The 17,346-nt window shown below is 45.6% G+C and overlaps 1 protein-coding gene across 1 annotated transcript in view; it reads right to left on the bottom strand.

Annotated features, from left to right (window-relative positions):
• Positions 1–1,804: 1,804 nt before the first annotated feature.
• Positions 1,805–17,346, bottom strand: part of Optix (optix) — a 57,050-nt gene continuing 41,508 nt past the window's right edge. Inside the window, exons 2-3 of the mRNA XM_076447591.1 lie at positions 5,488–5,883; positions 1,805–3,930 (exon numbers count right to left, since the gene is read on the bottom strand). Coding sequence (XP_076303706.1) covers positions 3,549–3,930; positions 5,488–5,883 — 778 coding nt within the window. The 3' untranslated portion in view covers positions 1,805–3,548. The remainder of the gene's footprint in view (positions 3,931–5,487; positions 5,884–17,346) is intronic.

Genomic DNA, 17,346 nt, shown 5'->3' with positions numbered 1-17,346 from the left:
AAAGTATAGTGCAGCCGTAGTTTCTTCCTCCACCCTATTCACTGAAATAACAAGTTACAAATAAAATATTCCGTATCGACGTGAATGGATCCGAACGCCTGTCTACCTGTACACGATGTCAGTCCTAACATTTACGGCTACCCGTTTAACAAATCGTAAAATGCTATCCGCGGAATATCTCCATTCCCGGTGGCGAAACGACTCCATCTTCCAGCAGCGAGGAATCCACCCAGCTGTCGGGAACTTTCGCTGGAAGCAGCGAACGGAGTCGGGACGAAGGAAAAGGGTGCAAGGAAAGGAGAGAGAGGGAAGATCACTGTGGAAAGGTTCACGCAACGCCGCGACAGAAGAAGGGTGAGAAGCGGGAGTGACAGAGCGAAAGAAAACAAGCAGGGAAGGAAGAGAGGCAGCGATAGAGAGACAGAGCAAGGGAGATAAAGCAAGAAATAGAGAGGGAAAGAGGAAGTAGTCGCATGTGGAAGCGTCGGGCAAGGGTGGAGTCGTCGACGAGGTTGGTTAGGCGTGCGCTCTGGGCATATCGGCTTTTTGGAGAGTCTTGGTCGATGTTCCTGGTTCCTGGTTAACCCGCGGGATCGGTTACAAGGCAACTCAGCCAGCCGATTGGTCCATTTTGTCAGCGACACCCGCCCACGCTACGTTATCGCGCGCAACTACTCTCTCTCCTCTGATCCTCTCTTGCTCTCCCTCGCTCGTTCCCTCTCTTTCTCTCTCTGTCCTTCTCTCGCGTATCTCCGGCTCTCTTTCTCTCTGGCTGGCAGAGACTCGTGTCGATAACCTTCCCCTCCGGCTGATCTCTTTCTCCGTCGACCTCTCCCTCCACTTCTCTCTGTCTCTCCCCGTTTTCGTCTTCCTCCCTCCGCCCTCTCCGCCTCACTCTCTCACTCTCGCTCTCTCTCTCGAGTGTTCTAGACGCGCCGCGCGGTTTGACCTTCGACGAAGAAAGATCTGAGTTTCGAATGCGACTTCTTCGAGTTCGTTAACAGGGAGCCCCGTGACTAGGCGATATCCGACGGCCCGGCACCGTGGGGAACAGCTCCGCGCTTAAATTGTGGGAAGAACCGACGCGGGAGGAGCGAAGGAGGCGAGGATGGATTGGCTCGCTTCTTTCGCGGCCGAAGTTATTTTAATTGTTTCCTTGCGAGAGTCGGAAATAGACTGGTCGAACGCTAGCTGCGCATCCGATCGACAATCAAATTTTTTGAAACAGGGGAACTCCCAGACCCGTTGTTCTGACGATCCTTCCTTTCAAAAATGCCTGACAATAATAAATTATATTTCTTTCCTGAATTCTCCTCTGCAACTTTCCGCAAACTGCGAAACGTTTGCTAGCTTACAACACAGACCGTGTGAAATCTTGAATTACGTTTAATGATCTATGTTACGTTGCCATTAATGGGCAACTTTCTAACTCGCGAAGGGCTCACGGCGAAATGGACCGGTCCTTATTAGTCCCGCCGAAGATCACCGGTTTCTGTGGCGGCGTGAACGGCGTCGAAAAGTTTACAAACAGCGGCGTGCATTTAAATCAATTACTTTAATTAATTCCTGTCGTTGCATGGTTTACCGATACGCTCATAGAACCGGTGGCAAGTCGGCTGCTGTGCCGGTGATCGGCGAGCCTCAACGGCAGTCGGCGTGTTAATAGAGAGAATTCACGGCGAGCGGTTTTATAACACACCGAGGTTCAAACGGACCGGATAATTGCCGCTAGCCGGCCACATGATTTTAACGCGTTCGACGATAGTTTCGGTGGCGGATTAACGGGGGCGGCCGGCCGCATAAATTTCTGGCTGGGATTGTTGGACGTCGGGTTTGTAATGGAATGGGATTGAATGGGCGTGCAGTCGAACAGAATGGGGTACTCGGATTCGAGTAAGTGACAACCACGGTTTTGTTGTAATGTCATAATAATCTGTTAATATATTTTCGCGTGAATGTTATGTACAGGCGCAAATAATAATATTAATAATAATAATTAATAATAATAATAATAATAATATTTCATTTTCTCCGCCATATACATATATATTTATATATGTATAATTCCGTTGGTAATATTCTTTTACGTAAGGTTCCTATGTGTACATAGATCGGTAGTATGTTCAATATTTATAAGGGCCGATTATACAAGAAATTATCTAATCTGGTTTTTGTTTGTTCACTGCGTGTATGCGTGTACGCGTGTATCTTACGTATGCGTATCTACAGAGAGAAAGGAAACGCGAACGGTAGGACATTGTCTGCGCATCTCGGGATTCTCTATGACATCAGGTTGTAGAGGATCGATCGATCGATCGATCGGTTCTCGCATCGACATAGGTCCCCGAGTCGTATCGCGGCTCGTTACTCCCAGAGTAAAATAGTTGAACGGAGACCAAGTCCATTTCAGAAATGTACACGTCGCTAATCTCTACTTAGGCTAACAAGGGGCGAGAATGTAGGTGTATGTGTGTAAGTGTTCTCTGGTGTGTTGCGTACGATTCGATCAGCTTATGTCCTCCGCGAATCGCTTGTTCCTTTTCGATCGTCGGCAAGCATTCTAATAATTGTGCGATTTCGTACCGAAACGCGGCGAAAAGGTCCCATCGATCTCAACGCGGATTGCTAATGCAATGTATTCGGATGCAAAGAGGGATCGTTACAATTTCATATGGATCACTTCAGCGCGGTCGTTCGATTTTCCCATGATGATCTAGAGAAGGGAAAAAGGTCACTTGGTTCGTCGATCACACACCACGTCCGAGGCTCGGGCTCAGTCCGCATTCAGCCCGTCGAGGATTCAAATTAGCCCGTAATCACGAAAACTCGGGAGGGGCACACGTGGTTGGAAATAACGGCGAACAGTCTTCAAGCTACGCTCGCACCGAATGACGCGTTTCATTCTTTTACGATTTTTGGTTTCGCCAAAGCGTCGTTATATACAAACTACAAAGTAACATCACTACACTGAGTCTGTTCAGCATGTCGAGGCGTGTCGCACGCGACCCTAAAATCCCCAAATCCTCTATGTACACGCGCACTCGGTTCCGATTTCTTTAACCGTGGGGTAAATTGCACACGTCCGCCTGTATGATCTGTCTAAAAGAACGCACCGTCGAACTCGATTATTCTGGTCACATCTCCTTGAAAAGCAAACAACAACATAGGTTCCGAGACGGTGTGCTCGAAACGCGTTTCAACTTCCGATCGCGGATTTGTTGTGTCAGATGTTGATTGATTTCTTGCGCCCCCTCGATTCTTCGAACGCTCCTCAAAACAGCTGGTTCTTTGATCTCGTGTAATCATCGTACGTTCCGGAGGAGGGGGACCTCCGAAATCGCGCTCGAGTCTGATTCGTTCCCGCGAAAACGAGACTCTCTTTGTCGTGCCGTTTCGTGTCGCATCGTTTCTGATCGTCCTCACAATACTTCGAACCGCTTCCCGAGAAACTGATGTTCACCGTTGCTCGCGGTCATCTCCGTGGGCCGATCCTGTTCCTGTTCCTGTTCGTCCAATACGATTTCGTCGGGATCATCCTCCTTGTCGTATCACGCTGGCGAGAACGGTCTGTGGATCTGCGGCGGTTTCGGGTTCGGCGGCGGTGTCACGACCCTTATCAATCCCTGGCTTTGGGACTGACCCTGAGGAGTCTGCTGACTCGGCGGCGGACTGCCCCGCGAGGAAGGCGTGTGGGGGCTCGGCACTGCGACTCGTAGCGGACCCGTCACCGACAGATTCGTCGCCATTAACGGCGGGCTGTGTGCTTCCGATAGGCTGTCCGACAGACGAGAGATCCCGCCGTCGGAGAGTCGCGAGCCATCCGATAACCTGGATATCCCTTCTGGTAGCTGGTGCGGGACGTGCGGGTGGTGGAGCAGACCCTCGTGCGGGTGCGGCCGCGGAGGTGGCAATCCTAAGGGATCCGGCAGTCTGCAATGGAATAGACTTCTTTCAGAAAATCTGGATTACTAAATCCTACCGAAAGGCAGCGCATGAGCTACGCTCATCCCTCTTCCAGCACGGTTTCGATATAATAAAGTACTTTGAGAACACGGTTTCGGTAAAACAATAGAACACAGCCTCGATGCAGCTTACAACTAGACTCCGGATTTTAATGTTGAAAATAAGTGAGTGTAATTTAAAACGGTGAAAATATTAGAACTTCACTACATTCAAATGATTAGCGAAAAATATAAATGTATATTTAGCTTCCGTGTCTCGCAATTGATGCGCAAACTTTTTATTTTCCATAAACGTCCGGAGTCTACTTATAACACAGTTTCCACGTAGCAGACTTAATAGACTTTGGCTACCCCCATACAACCCTCTGCATCCCCGTGACGTTTATTACTCCTAAGTTTCGCTTGACACGGTTTCGATACAACACGAAACGAATTAACCCTGTCGTAGGAGGGTTGAGTGTGTTTTTTTTCCACGTAGCAGATTCAGTGGATAATCTTGTGAAACTATAATCATTTTGTCACTGAACTCAAAAGCTAATCGGTAATCTCACAATATGTAACTTTTAATACAAATGTTTTAAAGGAAAATATGGATAAAGTATACTTTATACTTTGTAACCCCTTGACGTACGATTTATTTCTTCTTCCTCTCTGTGTAATGATTTTATAGAAGAGAAGAGAAAATTTATATTATACGTCTACACTAACTATAGTGCCTAAATGTTCATTTAGAAAGTGTAAAATTTTATTTGATTCTAAGAAAAGGGTATAACATTTATGTTCAGTAGTTTTAAGTATTCTTCACGTATCTGACTCGTTATTAGGGGTTACGGTTAGGTCTAGACTACACTGAGAAAAAAAAGTAGTTACTTCAATAACACGCGTGTTATTGTAATTTTTTTACTTCGATGAATATCAATGTATTCTTTTCAATAGTATGAAATTTAGAAGCAAATCGTGTTGTATTTGAATTGTCTATCATGAAATGATTGAAAATATTATTCGATTCATTATTATTATTCGTAATATTTCTCTTTTTCCTTCAATCAGATATGTCGTTAAAAAAATTTGAGAAATGTATTGATTTATACTGGAATTGGTTTGAGGCCATATCTTATTTTTTTGAAAATATTGATGTCAAGCTATTCGCTTATATAATTGGCGGAAATGAGTTTAGCTATTGAAATTCAATAGTATTAAATATTAAAATAAGTTCATATGATATTGGCACTATTCAATAGTACATCTTATTGAATCAACATATATTTTTTTTGTTTCGACAGGATTTTTTTCTCAGTGTACTTTTACGAAAGTGACCAATTGCTTTATACAGCATAACAATTGAGAATTGTTGAGAGATTAATTGAGGAAACGTAAAAAGATGGGAGGATCGAGCCAATATGAGTAGAAATTACGAGCTAACTGGTTCAGCCCGGTGAACAGGTTAAAGTATGCCACCGATTCCATCGATAGCCAATCGACTAGCTTGGTGCTCGATTAAGTGTGGTTTTTTCAAGCGACTTACCTCGATCCTAGATCACCCCTGGGTCCTACAGCCTGGAACGGGCTCGTTTCCGTCAGCCTGAAGATCCCGCCACCTGAGATGTTCGGATGATTGTGTTGCGGGCTGTGCGGTCCAAACCGGAAACCCGACGGCGGGAACTTGAAAGCCGTCGCGTGGTTGAATCGAAACTGCGATTGCGACGGATCGAAGCGGAAATTTAAGGATGGAGGAGGCAGAGGTCCAAGGGGCCCGAGAGGAACAGGAGATGGTTGATGAGTCGGCGGAGGCGAAGAACTCGGCGATGGTGGCGACGTTCCTCCGAGAGAAATGTCAGAGTCCTCCGAATCGCTGCCGCCAGGGCCGGGGCTCAGCGCGCGTCTTGTATTTCCGTTTCCAGTGCCAGATTGTTGCTGCATTCTGTAACAGAACGTGTCACCATCACGTTAACGCTTCCTATTACTACAATATTCATTTATCGAGCTTGTGTTATTGAGACGCGCTTCAAGTTTCGCCGCCGAGAGCTGCGAAACTCTGCGAGCTTCTTTTAATGACTATTTTAAACGAATATAACATTTTATATTAATTTGAATTTAACCAATTGTTCGTCGTTGATTGTTCGAATGCAGTCTCACAGGCTGTTTCTTTCCGTATCGATTACTAGAGCATGCAACTCCCGTCGCGAGGTTAATGAAAAAGGTCACCGTCCGCCAATGACGAGCCACGACCATCGCGGAGCAGAAGCCGCGTGGGTGTAAGATCGAGATCAGAATTTTAATTCGTTCCCGCTTAGATGGAGTAGGCAGGTAGGATGTGCGCGGCGCTGAAAAACACTTTGTTTCCAGTCATCGTGGCTGTAATTAATGAGCGGGCTCATACTTCCCAGGTGAGCAAGGATTCACGGGAGAGTAACGACGATTCCCGGCAACGACCGTTCGTACCGAGGAGCGATCCACCTCATTACTCGAGAGATTACGGATAGATAGAGAAAATACCGCGAACTTCTCACGCGAGACATCCAGCGAACGTGATAAACGGCGAGCAGGCTTACCGCGATCGAAACGGATGTTCCGACCTGTCGACGTGAAGTTGTAATTCGCCTCGCCACACACGATGCATTTTTATCCTAATCACCCCGGAAAACAAATTATCTTGTCGGTTGCGTCCAACTATTTTTTATGACAAGCTCATATTAGTTTTCATTAAGTTTTGTACTTTGACAAAAAATGGTCTGTACTATCAAGGCAATTATAGCGGAAAATAAAATTCTATTTTAGTCCTTATGTCGATAACCAATACATTCAAATGTAAATTAATCTGTGATCATTCAAGAACATAAAAGTAATAATGTCAACGGAATTATTCAAAGAAATTAAAAATGGATTCTAGGCTTGAATAAATTAAAGCATTCGATTTGTGCGCATCCTTATTCTGTGAATCCAAGTCAACGAAATCAAGTGATTATAAATAGTTGTAATCATTCAGAAATGACAACCAAAATTTTCTAAGAACTATTTCAAACTTTAGTCGATAATGGAAGAGAATTGATTCGATTAACAGATTGAAAAGAGTGGATCTGCCGAACCTTGCGTTAACTCTGAAAAAAACATTTCCCAACAAGCTCCTCCTACAGAACTAGAAAGCAATGTTTCACGCGGAATTAATTACTTTCTGTCCAATCCTCTACCATAATCTTAATCCGAATTAGACAAACACGCGTCCCAATCGGAAACTTCCACCCACGGCAGGTTGTAAATATACATCTCTGCGGAAGACAATGAGATGTTGTGGTCGCCTTAAAAGCCTCTTCTGCTGCAGATCGATTCAACGGCGGGCCGGGCTGAGATACTCCCGTATTTTCTTTGCTAATCGAGTTTCGAGCCCGCACAGTTACCACGGTAACACCTCGAGTGATTTCGAACAGGTTCGCAGTTCGAGCGAAGATCGCGCCTGTCGTTTTCTCGCGCCCCAAAAAGAGAGCAGCGGGAACGAAAAAGAGAATCATTCACGAGGAGTCGGGCCGTGGCCGACCAGCTACCGATATCAGCCGGTTAATCGTTCCCTGATTCTTTGGTGTTATTCGAAAATCGTATTTCCTTTCGATAAATAACGGCGCTTGCTGACGCTGAATGGATTTCTAACGAGACACGTCAAACTTCTTCGACAACGACATTTACTCGATTCCAGGGGCGGATGGATGGTTGCAGCTGAAAAGGTAGCTGGTGAAACGCGATTCGAGCAGAGGCCAGTCTCACGCGGGTCCCGGTCGAATATGCGTCGGACACGCTGGTAATCGAACCCTTCCTACTCTCTCTCTCTCTCTTTCTCTTTCTCTCGCACTCTCTCTCTCTTCATCTTCTTTTCGAGCCAGTGCGGTGTCTCGATTCGATGGGACACTCGACGCGTTTTAATTATGCCTTGAGACCGCTCTCGCCTTTGTCTTCGTCCTTTCACGGGACACCCGCACGAGCGCGCCGCGACTTATTATGTGCCAGCCTCTCGCTTTGTTCCGCTAAGTGCTCTCTCCCTCCCCCGAGCCCCCAAACTCCATTCAGCCGACCGTCTTAATGTCGTGGGCATTAAAGTGCGGAGGCTCGAGCTTACGGTGTCAATTTTTCGGCGTGAATGCGACCCGGAGCAGCATTAATTTCTCTGATTCTTTGCTCTGCTCGGAACACGTCTCTCGACGGGGAAAGTTCCTCCGGTTCGCTTTTTTCTTCTCCTACCAGTTCGTTGGATTGCCTTGTTAACGATCGAGCCTGTGTACACGCGCGACAGAGAGGGCCTAGCGTTATTCAATTTCGAGGAACGAGTTTTTAGTGTCGATCGTGGACAGCCGTAATTAGCTGACTCGCGAAGATCGATGGTGCGATCTCTACTGTTCGCAACTGAAACGTTGTGCTCGGGCACTTTTAACAAAACAACCTTTTAGAAATCGTGGATGTGCATCCCGCTTATAGATCAGTTCCCGGTCATATTTTTCACACTAAACTCTCGAAAAAGAGAGCCCCTTTGTGGAATGCGTGGTTTAACGCTAAACCTACCACCACCGGTCAAAGTGACCGGTTCCAGATTTTTTATTTTACAATTATTGACAATTTGACAACAAAATTAATTTCATAAGCAATGGTTGTATAGATATTTTTAGTAGAGCACGTGTTACAATAGGAGCCGCACAATATCTAAATAAAATGAATCTTGTCATTTTTATAAGGGAACATTTTTACTTTTAAGGCTCGGTGGGTTTACCGTTAAGTAGCCCCAATTCTATAGGCTTTCCAAATACGTTCCTTTTGTCAGTACATACGGAATGTAACATATTGGATTCTCTAGGTTGTAAACAAGACACGAAAATGATGAAAAAAGGTGCTCTTCGCACTAGCCTCTTTGCACTATTAGGTCGTTGTGGAATGCAAACGTTATGCTGTGTTTTAATAAAGATTATAATTTACCAGTTTATATTCTATATCATTTGAAAGTAGACAGCTAATCTTTTAAGTATGATTTCCAAATTTTTATGCAAAACAAAATTTTTCCGAGTCAAATGGTAGTAAAAACTTACTTCATCGAATATATTTACAATTTTGTTTTTCACTCATTCATTTTTACTATAAATGCATAAAATCCGTGGTCGACTGATTATGTATGTACCTTTACGTGACGTGACAACATTATGTGATGATCAATCAAAATATGGTAGTAATGAACGCACGTTAGTCAATGATAGCAAAAGCTCGAAAATAGGGATGACAGCGTCATAAATGAAGAAGGTGAGAAATCGAAAAGTTCAATTTTGTATAACGAAAAGACTCGTGAATGGTGCCCACTTTAATTGATAGGTTATGTTTGTCTAAAGTTGCTGTTACGAATCGGACATTTCTTTTCGGTTCGAGTCATTAATGTACAGTTTTAAAGGGCCGAAACATGAATTGAACGCAACGCAGATTGAAATTATTCAGCTCCAATCAGTGTACCTTGGCGATCTCGAATACAAATATGTTCACGGTCCGCCCGGCCCTTAAACTCAACGAGCTCGGAACGAGCTGGAAACGAGCGTCGAACCGAGATGATGGCCCCGATGGATTTTGAGCGAGGGGCCACGCAGGAGAGTTTTTTCTGAGCCCTCATAATATATTCGCGGCATGTGTAACGCGCGTGCACGCGTTCCCCCGAATTCGCGTGGCGAATCGAGGACCGCGTCGAAACCGCTCGAGGAACGAGCTATCACAGGTGATGCGGTGGATTTCGGGTGGTGGTACGATTAAAAAAGAAATTCATCAGGCGTCGCGTCCAGGGGGAAAGTATCAGGTGCAGCCAGAGGATGCCGCGATGAGGATGCGCCCCGCCGTTAAGTATTTACGGCGGATGACGAGTCACTTTTGTAATCCCTCGTGTATGTTGTAAAGTATTATGCACGTGGACGGCGACCAGAGCTCAAACCGTGACGGAAGCTACTGTAATTACGCGCAAGATGGTGGTGCCTGCGACGTAGAAGTCTCGATCGATCTCCGATCAAGGAACTAACGACACGGTGAAAGGTTCCGCGGTGCTCGTTGACAGCATTGAGAGGCCTGTGCTCAAGGTTCGACCATTTCGGCGCGGCGATTCGGAACCTGCGTGCGCAACGATACCGTACGCGTACGCCCTTGGCTGATCAATTGAACAAGCCGAAGACGAGTTGCCACTTGCTTCCGAGTTCTGTGTAATGTGAAAACTGCGGAAGAAGAAAGTAATTTGTATAACGTTCCATCGTAACAATAGCAAATTCCTGGAGACGCAAGAAATAGATCAAGATTTTTTGGAGGTACCATTGTCATTATTAGTCTGCGGATGTTTATGCAATTTGCAATTTCTTCAGACGTATTTTAAGAAAGTGGTGTCTAATGAAATTTCATTATCAGTGGGAGTAACCTTTATGGATCTGAGATAAAATATTACAATCCAGGATTTTTTGGAAATCTGTTCAGTCTAGTCGTTGCTGTCTAGTCCAGAAAGTGTATACATTCCAGGGCTTCAGTTGGTGGTAACGGAAATTTGAATTTCCTTGGTAGGCAGAAGTCGTTCAACGAATGAAGAGCCAGAACGAAAAAATGTCGGTCAGAGAATTCTGGGTCCACGATCCCCTGCTCGGTTTAGAACAAGTTTCTCCGATTCTCTAGGCGGCGAGCGGACTAAAAAGAGAAACGATCAATTTCAACCTGATATCAGAATCGGATCTATCTCGACTCCGGCAGAGTGACGGGGGATATCATTTTAACAGAATCTACCCCGTGTTGTGCAGCGTAGATTTTAGTGCGTGGTACGGGCACATCCCGTGTCTCCCTGCCCCTCTACCGACGGCCCCTCTGATTTAGACCAACCCCGTGCCATGCTAAATACCCGGCGCACACAATGGAGAACATATCATTCGAAAATCTGAGCTATACGACGAAGGCCTCCACAAAAGGTAACTGGATACTGGTACGAGGAGGAGACGGCATGTGAACAGAGGGCCCGCGATTTTAAGCAACCGGGACGACCCCGTCGTCGTCTCTCTCCGCTGCCCCCCTTCCGTACCCAGCAACCCCTCGTCGCTGTTTCACTGCTTTCTTTTTTCGTCTCTAGCTCATTTTTAATAGCTGCTAATAGAGACGTTAAAACGATACGGGCCCTCTCGACCGACTCGGTTGTCGATGCTCAGTTCTTTCTTCCTTGTGCCTGCCTGCTACGCCCCCTCACCACGTAGAACAGACCTCGTCTGCTATATTTGTCTTTGAAAAGCTCGTCTACCACCCTCGAAGACCCGAGCTTAAACGCATTTTACCAATATCTTACTTATAATACCGAAAATTTTCCCTGTCGCCGTCCCCCTTTTCTTGGAGAAATCGCATGGTAGTTCATTCTGTGTATAACGGAAATTAAAAGAGGACGTCGGTTGACTCGGGACAAAGAGAAGCCGCGAGGAAAACAAGCGGACACGAAGTGCAACGCACAGTTGCTGAAGAGTATAGGTAGCCCATGATTTGCAGTATTTTAATCCGGGCTAAGATCGAGAAGCAGCGGCCGCAACATGGCGCACGAAAGGAAGGCGAACGCAACTATGAGAGCGGTTCCTCGTTCGACGCGAACGATCGCTTACGGTCTTCCTGTCACCCTGCCGAGGAACGGGCAAATGTTTGTCCGTGAACAAAAAGTATCTACTGATGGCCGGTGATCTTGCCTGTCGCACTATGGGCAACGAAACCCTGATCTGTTCGTGGGGATTTTTGGGCGTCGCGAGAAACCATATCCAGTGGGTTCTTCCCCGAATTCTCTCTGTCGCCTCTCGTAATATTGTCTATTTGTATCTGAAAAATTCAGAAGCTACATTGTTCGTAGGTCATATCTGTGGTTGTCAGGAAGAACGCCGCATGTCACACACTTATTTCACTTTCGAGATATAGCCGTTTAAAGTTTTGATCACTAATGCTTCGACATTGGACATCGGTTAAATTGCATTATTTTTTCGAGCCTTTCGAATTTGTTTTCATGACTTTCTTCTGGTGAATACGTCAATCCTATAGTACGAATCTCAATGAATGCATAGACTCAAATTTTTTGAAATTATGACATGCGTCGTTTTCCTTGCAACCACTGATATATCCTAAAAATGTTGTACTTCCTTAAAGGGGTGATTGCTTGGGTCATTTGAAGTAACTTTTTCCTTTACAGTTATCAACGAAAAACGCGGACCAATCAGAGCTCGGCTACAGTTGAGCGTTCCGTTGGCATTGGCATCCGTCTGCTAGTAGCCACGCTCCGATTGGTCCGTGATTTTTGTTAATAACTCTTTAACAAAGTTACGTAGAACAATTTCGTAAAGCAAAAAGTTACTTCAGATGACCTCAGAAATCCCTTTCGAGAAGTGCAACATTTTTGGAATATTCTGTATACCTTGGTAATTATTTATAGATTGAGATGTTGTTTTATTGAATGGGCAGTGCTATTTCTAGTGCTGTTTGAAATTCGATTAATTTATGTAAATCGTAAATGACTAGACATAAATTGCAACAAACTGGAGCGAAATAGAAATTTATTTTCTTCCTTAATAGGTTGAAAATAATGTACACAACGGTATGTTTGAATTCTTCCAATGTTTTTACTCTTTAAAGAAAGTACGCCTACTTATTTTTGTCATAACTGCATAAAATCCGCTGTCTATAAATGACTATATTCTATTTACAATTTTGCTATTCGACCGATCATTAGCTCCGGACAACCATATTGCCCCGAAGAGTTTCGAGCGACACTTTCTTCCGCTGCTCGAGGCTGGTCATTCACCATGAACGACAAATAATTTCCTACAGCGGCATAGACATTTCGAGTGTTTGCGGAGGTCCTCGAGGCATCTACTACCCCCCCGACCATTCCGTGGGAAAAATCCTCGGAAATTAAATCCTTGCTTCGACCTCCTCCGACGAGAATCCGTCCGACAAGACTAATCCCGTTGTTTTAGGCCTCTCCGGGCACAGCTCCGAAGGAGAAGAATTATTCCCGGTTGGTTAGCCATCGTCGCGGACGTTGGTCGTCGAAACGAGACCTAGGAAAAATATTTGCAGTCGACCGAGATAAACGAGGATGGGATAATTTTCCCTTTCGGGAAACATGGCATCTCTTGTTACCGAGTAAGTTCTTCCGGTGGAGTGGACCTTGTTCGGCGTTCCGTACGAAATAATTACCGATCGACGATCTAATGATCCGACAGGCTAATTTACCGTCACGGTCCTGTTCGGAAACTATGAATCGTTACATGGCGCACGGTACAGTTTTAATCTTCTAATTGTTCGGACCGTTTTGCTGCTCGACGAGGATCAAGTGTACGCGAACCGTCGCACGACATGAGCCACTGGTTTTTCGTAAACATTCCTGTAAACACTGTACCGATCGACGCAGCCGCTAGCGCGGCGGTGGCGGCGTCAGTCGCCGGGAACGTTTAAGCCGCGTTCTCTCGATGAGAATTCCGCGTTCTCATTTAATTTAATGACCCGTTTTCGAGAAGCCGGTCGGTACATACGTCAGAAATCACTCGGTAAATAATTAATGTGTAATCAGACTCGGTTTGTATGCGCGAGTGAAAGGGAGGACACGGGCCCTGGCTGACGAGGTAGCGAAGGGGGCGCCATCGAGGCAACGCGAGAACGAAGGGTGTTTGCCGGCAAACACCGTTGAGGACCTCTTAACGTGTCCTAAACCTATGCGTGGGGTTCTTTTCGTTGAGCAAAGTGACGTGGAAGATGGTATCGCCGGGATGGATGGCTCGCTCGTGCTCGTCTTTTCATTTTCGTCGTGTTCCCACGAAGAATCCTGAAACCCTGTTCTACCACAGAAACTTTCCGAGAAAGTATCGATTCGTATTACAAATACGTTCTCCGAAATCACACAACTTTACTTTTCCATCGAATCTTTCATTAGGGAGATCCGAATGTATCCCATCTGAAAATTGTGGTGGATGTTGACAGCGGAGACGAGATGATACATTTCCGATAGCTTTTTCAGGCAGCATTGAAGAGAAAGGGTGCGTGGATAGCGAAACGAGTGCACCGCAATCGATGTCTCTCAATTACCGCGCGACAAGAAAGAGAGGAACTTCAATGACATCCGATTGAGGCACGCGCCGTCGCTTAGAGGCTCTCCGAGGTTCGAGAGCCCTCGAATTGATTCGAGTCCCGTGGCACACTTCGGGGCAAATTAAGTTTCGCTTCTGAAATATGCTCTCCCTCTTGCACTCTCTCTCTCTCTTTCTTTCTCTCGCATTTTCTCCGCGCGGCCCTCTCTCCCCGTGCTTCCTTTCTTTCTTTTGCCATTCATCTTCGGACGTCTTTCATCCTCAGGATCGGTTCGCCGAATCGCGTTCTACGCACCGTTGCGTATCGGCGTCGATGCGAGAGACGATCTTCTCATTGTCAGTACACGCAAGGCGAAAGTGACGCCATTAGAACCGTTCGATTAGAGCAACGACAGAGGGACAAAGAGTGGAACCCGGGGACGGGACAGTATCGAGTTCACGAGAAGTTCGAGAAGCCTCTAATTCTTGTTACTCTCAATCTCGGAGAGACCAAATTGTAACATAAGGAGGAAGCGTTAGTGAAGCGAGAGATGGGGAGGGGGGGACGGGAGACGGTGGTGAACAGAGGGGAGCGAGCCGCCGTTCCACCGTGCAAAAAGAGGAAACAGCCCCCGGTAACCTCTCGTTTGCACCGGCGCACGCTCAATTAACCATTTTCAGGGAAAAAATTCGCCGGCCAAATTCTGCGCGACAGCCCGTGAAGTCCGCGGCTCGTGTTCACCGCGAGGCAACCAAGCCGGACGATGGAACAAGTGGACGGAGATGGGAAGAGAGAGAAGCCGAATAGCGGAAGCAAGAGGGACAGAGAAAAAAAGAAAAGGAAGGGAAAGACCGAAAGAAAAGAAGAAAGAAGGGGAAAGTTAGGGAGGTCCATTGAGGTAACCCTGTATCGTTTTTCAAAGAGGCCTGTTTGCGACTCTCTCTCCTTCTCCGTTCGTTTCGGTGCCTTCCACGATTTTTCATCCCTTTCGCCTTGTCTTTCTTCCGCTGTCTTTTTACCTCTTCCATACGAAGATCGTACACCGGCACCGTTCGGTGTAAGATTTCACGTGTACACACGGGATGGATCAGATTGGCCTGGCCTTAAGCCGTCGCAAATTACCCCGTAAGCCTTTTAGTCGCCGTGTGTGTTTTGCTGGCTGCGCCCTAAACCTACCCCGACCACCTTCTTCCTACAGCCTCGTCTCCGCGAACCCTCCAGGACCCGCCGCCCCCGTAAACCCCGCCACACACCGCCGCGTTATTATTTTGTTGCTCCGTAATATCCTTGAAACCCCCGTGGGGCTTTGCCAGGCCACTCTAAAGAGAATCTAACCCGGAGAGCTCGTGGTCTACGGGGGTACATTACTCGAATAGTTCTAAACTCGGCAAATTATCAATCGGGCACCAGCCCGTCTTCCTTTATCCTCTCGACTCTCGGCACAAGAGGAACTTTAAATTGGACAATGGCACTTGATAGCTAGAAGAATGATGTTCTAGGGGAACGAGGTCGTTTCAACCCCTTTTAGATTTTCCAGCGACTCGATAGTTCCATATAATGTATATACGGTCTGACAAGTTTTCAAATCGAGAAGCTTTGTGTCAAAGGCAGAATCGAGTTGCACTGTTTCAAATGTTTTGTACTTTAAATAGAAATGTAGTTTTTAATTTAGAATTCGTACACATTAGTCGATACATACTGTCCTTCTCACAGTTTCTTTAATATTGCAAATATTAAATTTAATATCTCAAGATTTTGAGGGAGAAGCTCCAAAGAAAAATTTTATAATACATATTCTTCGTGCAGTCGATATACATATATTTAGGATTTACGTGTAAAAATTAGCAAAATAGTTCAATATAAATTTTCGATTTACATTATGCTAGAGCAGTACACAGAATGTGTTAAAACTGTCACAATGAAAAATGAAGAAGTTGGATAGCAAATGCCATACTGCTATCGCGATGGCATAAAATGGAATCTACGCGAAAGCGGAAACAACTGTCAGATAGTAATAACTAGGCTGTTCATGCAAAATAAAAATCGTTTCTGTCAATCGCAATTCGCAGAACCCAATCAGGAACTTGTTACTCTCAAGTCTTGATATTCTCAAATTCCTGTAATGTGTATCTACCCATTTTTGTTATAAATGCATGCGGATCTTAATGCCAAATAAAAATTTTCTTCATCGATTACAGGATTCTGGAGCCAAATAAAAATTGGTTGCTTCCTTTAACCTCTTGCCGTATCGTTTTCTTCACAGTTACAGTGATTAAAACGTCCTTATCCCGAAAAATGTGGAAGAGAAAAGAAAATTTATATTTTTTATATGGCTACATTTATTTTAATTATTAAATATTGATTACAAACGACTCAAATTTTATTTCAGTTAAAAAGAAAGGCGTAACATTCATGTTTGTTAGACTTTGTTCAAAAGCTTCGTGACGAGTGTGGCTCGTTAAAATACGGCAAGGGGTTAATACTGTTAACAGGACAACCGTAATGCGTTGATACTCTTAGATTCTTGTAATGTTTCTACTGTTTAAAATTGCGGCCGTTCATTTTTGTCCGAAATGCATAAAATCTGCAGTCTAGTAATAACCGATGAAAGAAGGGGAGTAAAAATTAAATAAATCCCGGTCTAAACTTCAGACGCTCGAGGACTGTTCTCATCGAGTATTTTCGCATGGAGCTCTCGATCGTAGGGACCTAGTCGATCCCTAGGCCGGGTCCAGACTATCCATGTCCCCGTAATAGTATTTTGCCAGCCGTAATAGGCTTGGAGACACGGTATCGTCTGCTAAACGCATCTTTCCCAGCCGGTTGATGACCCAGCATCAAAAGACCAAGACGTGTAGCCCCCGGGGGGCGGGTGCGGGGGTAAAAATTTAACGCAATCCCGAGTGATTACCGCGGCCCCGCTCTGTGATACACCCCTTATACCATCCACCCCTTGATTGGCTTACATTGTCGATGCTTAACCGTTTCATGCACCAGTGACCGACTAGGGGGATATCATTGCTCGCGATAGGGGTAACATTTTCATAGCCGGGGGGCGTTGGTGTCCTCATTGTCAGGATTCAAATGTAAAAATCGTTCAGGAGTCCCGCGTGCGCCGACGATAAAAGGATCGTCGCTCGCGTTGAAACAAGTCTTTCGAACAATCCGCGGCTATTATATTCGGGAATAATTGACGAATCGCGTGACCGATGTCGACCTTGCTTGCCACGAACACGGAGCGACGCGGCGCGGCGGTTGGCCCCTTATCAGCTGATGTCATAGTTTTCGTAATTGCACGTCTCTTTTCACGGACGTCGAA

Source organism: Lasioglossum baleicum, chromosome 3 (genome assembly GCF_051020765.1).
Source record: "Lasioglossum baleicum chromosome 3, iyLasBale1, whole genome shotgun sequence".
Lineage (NCBI taxonomy): Eukaryota > Metazoa > Arthropoda > Insecta > Hymenoptera > Halictidae > Lasioglossum > Lasioglossum baleicum.
The sequence above is the reverse complement of the archived record's forward strand: the minus strand, read 5'-3'. Positions and strand labels throughout refer to the sequence as shown.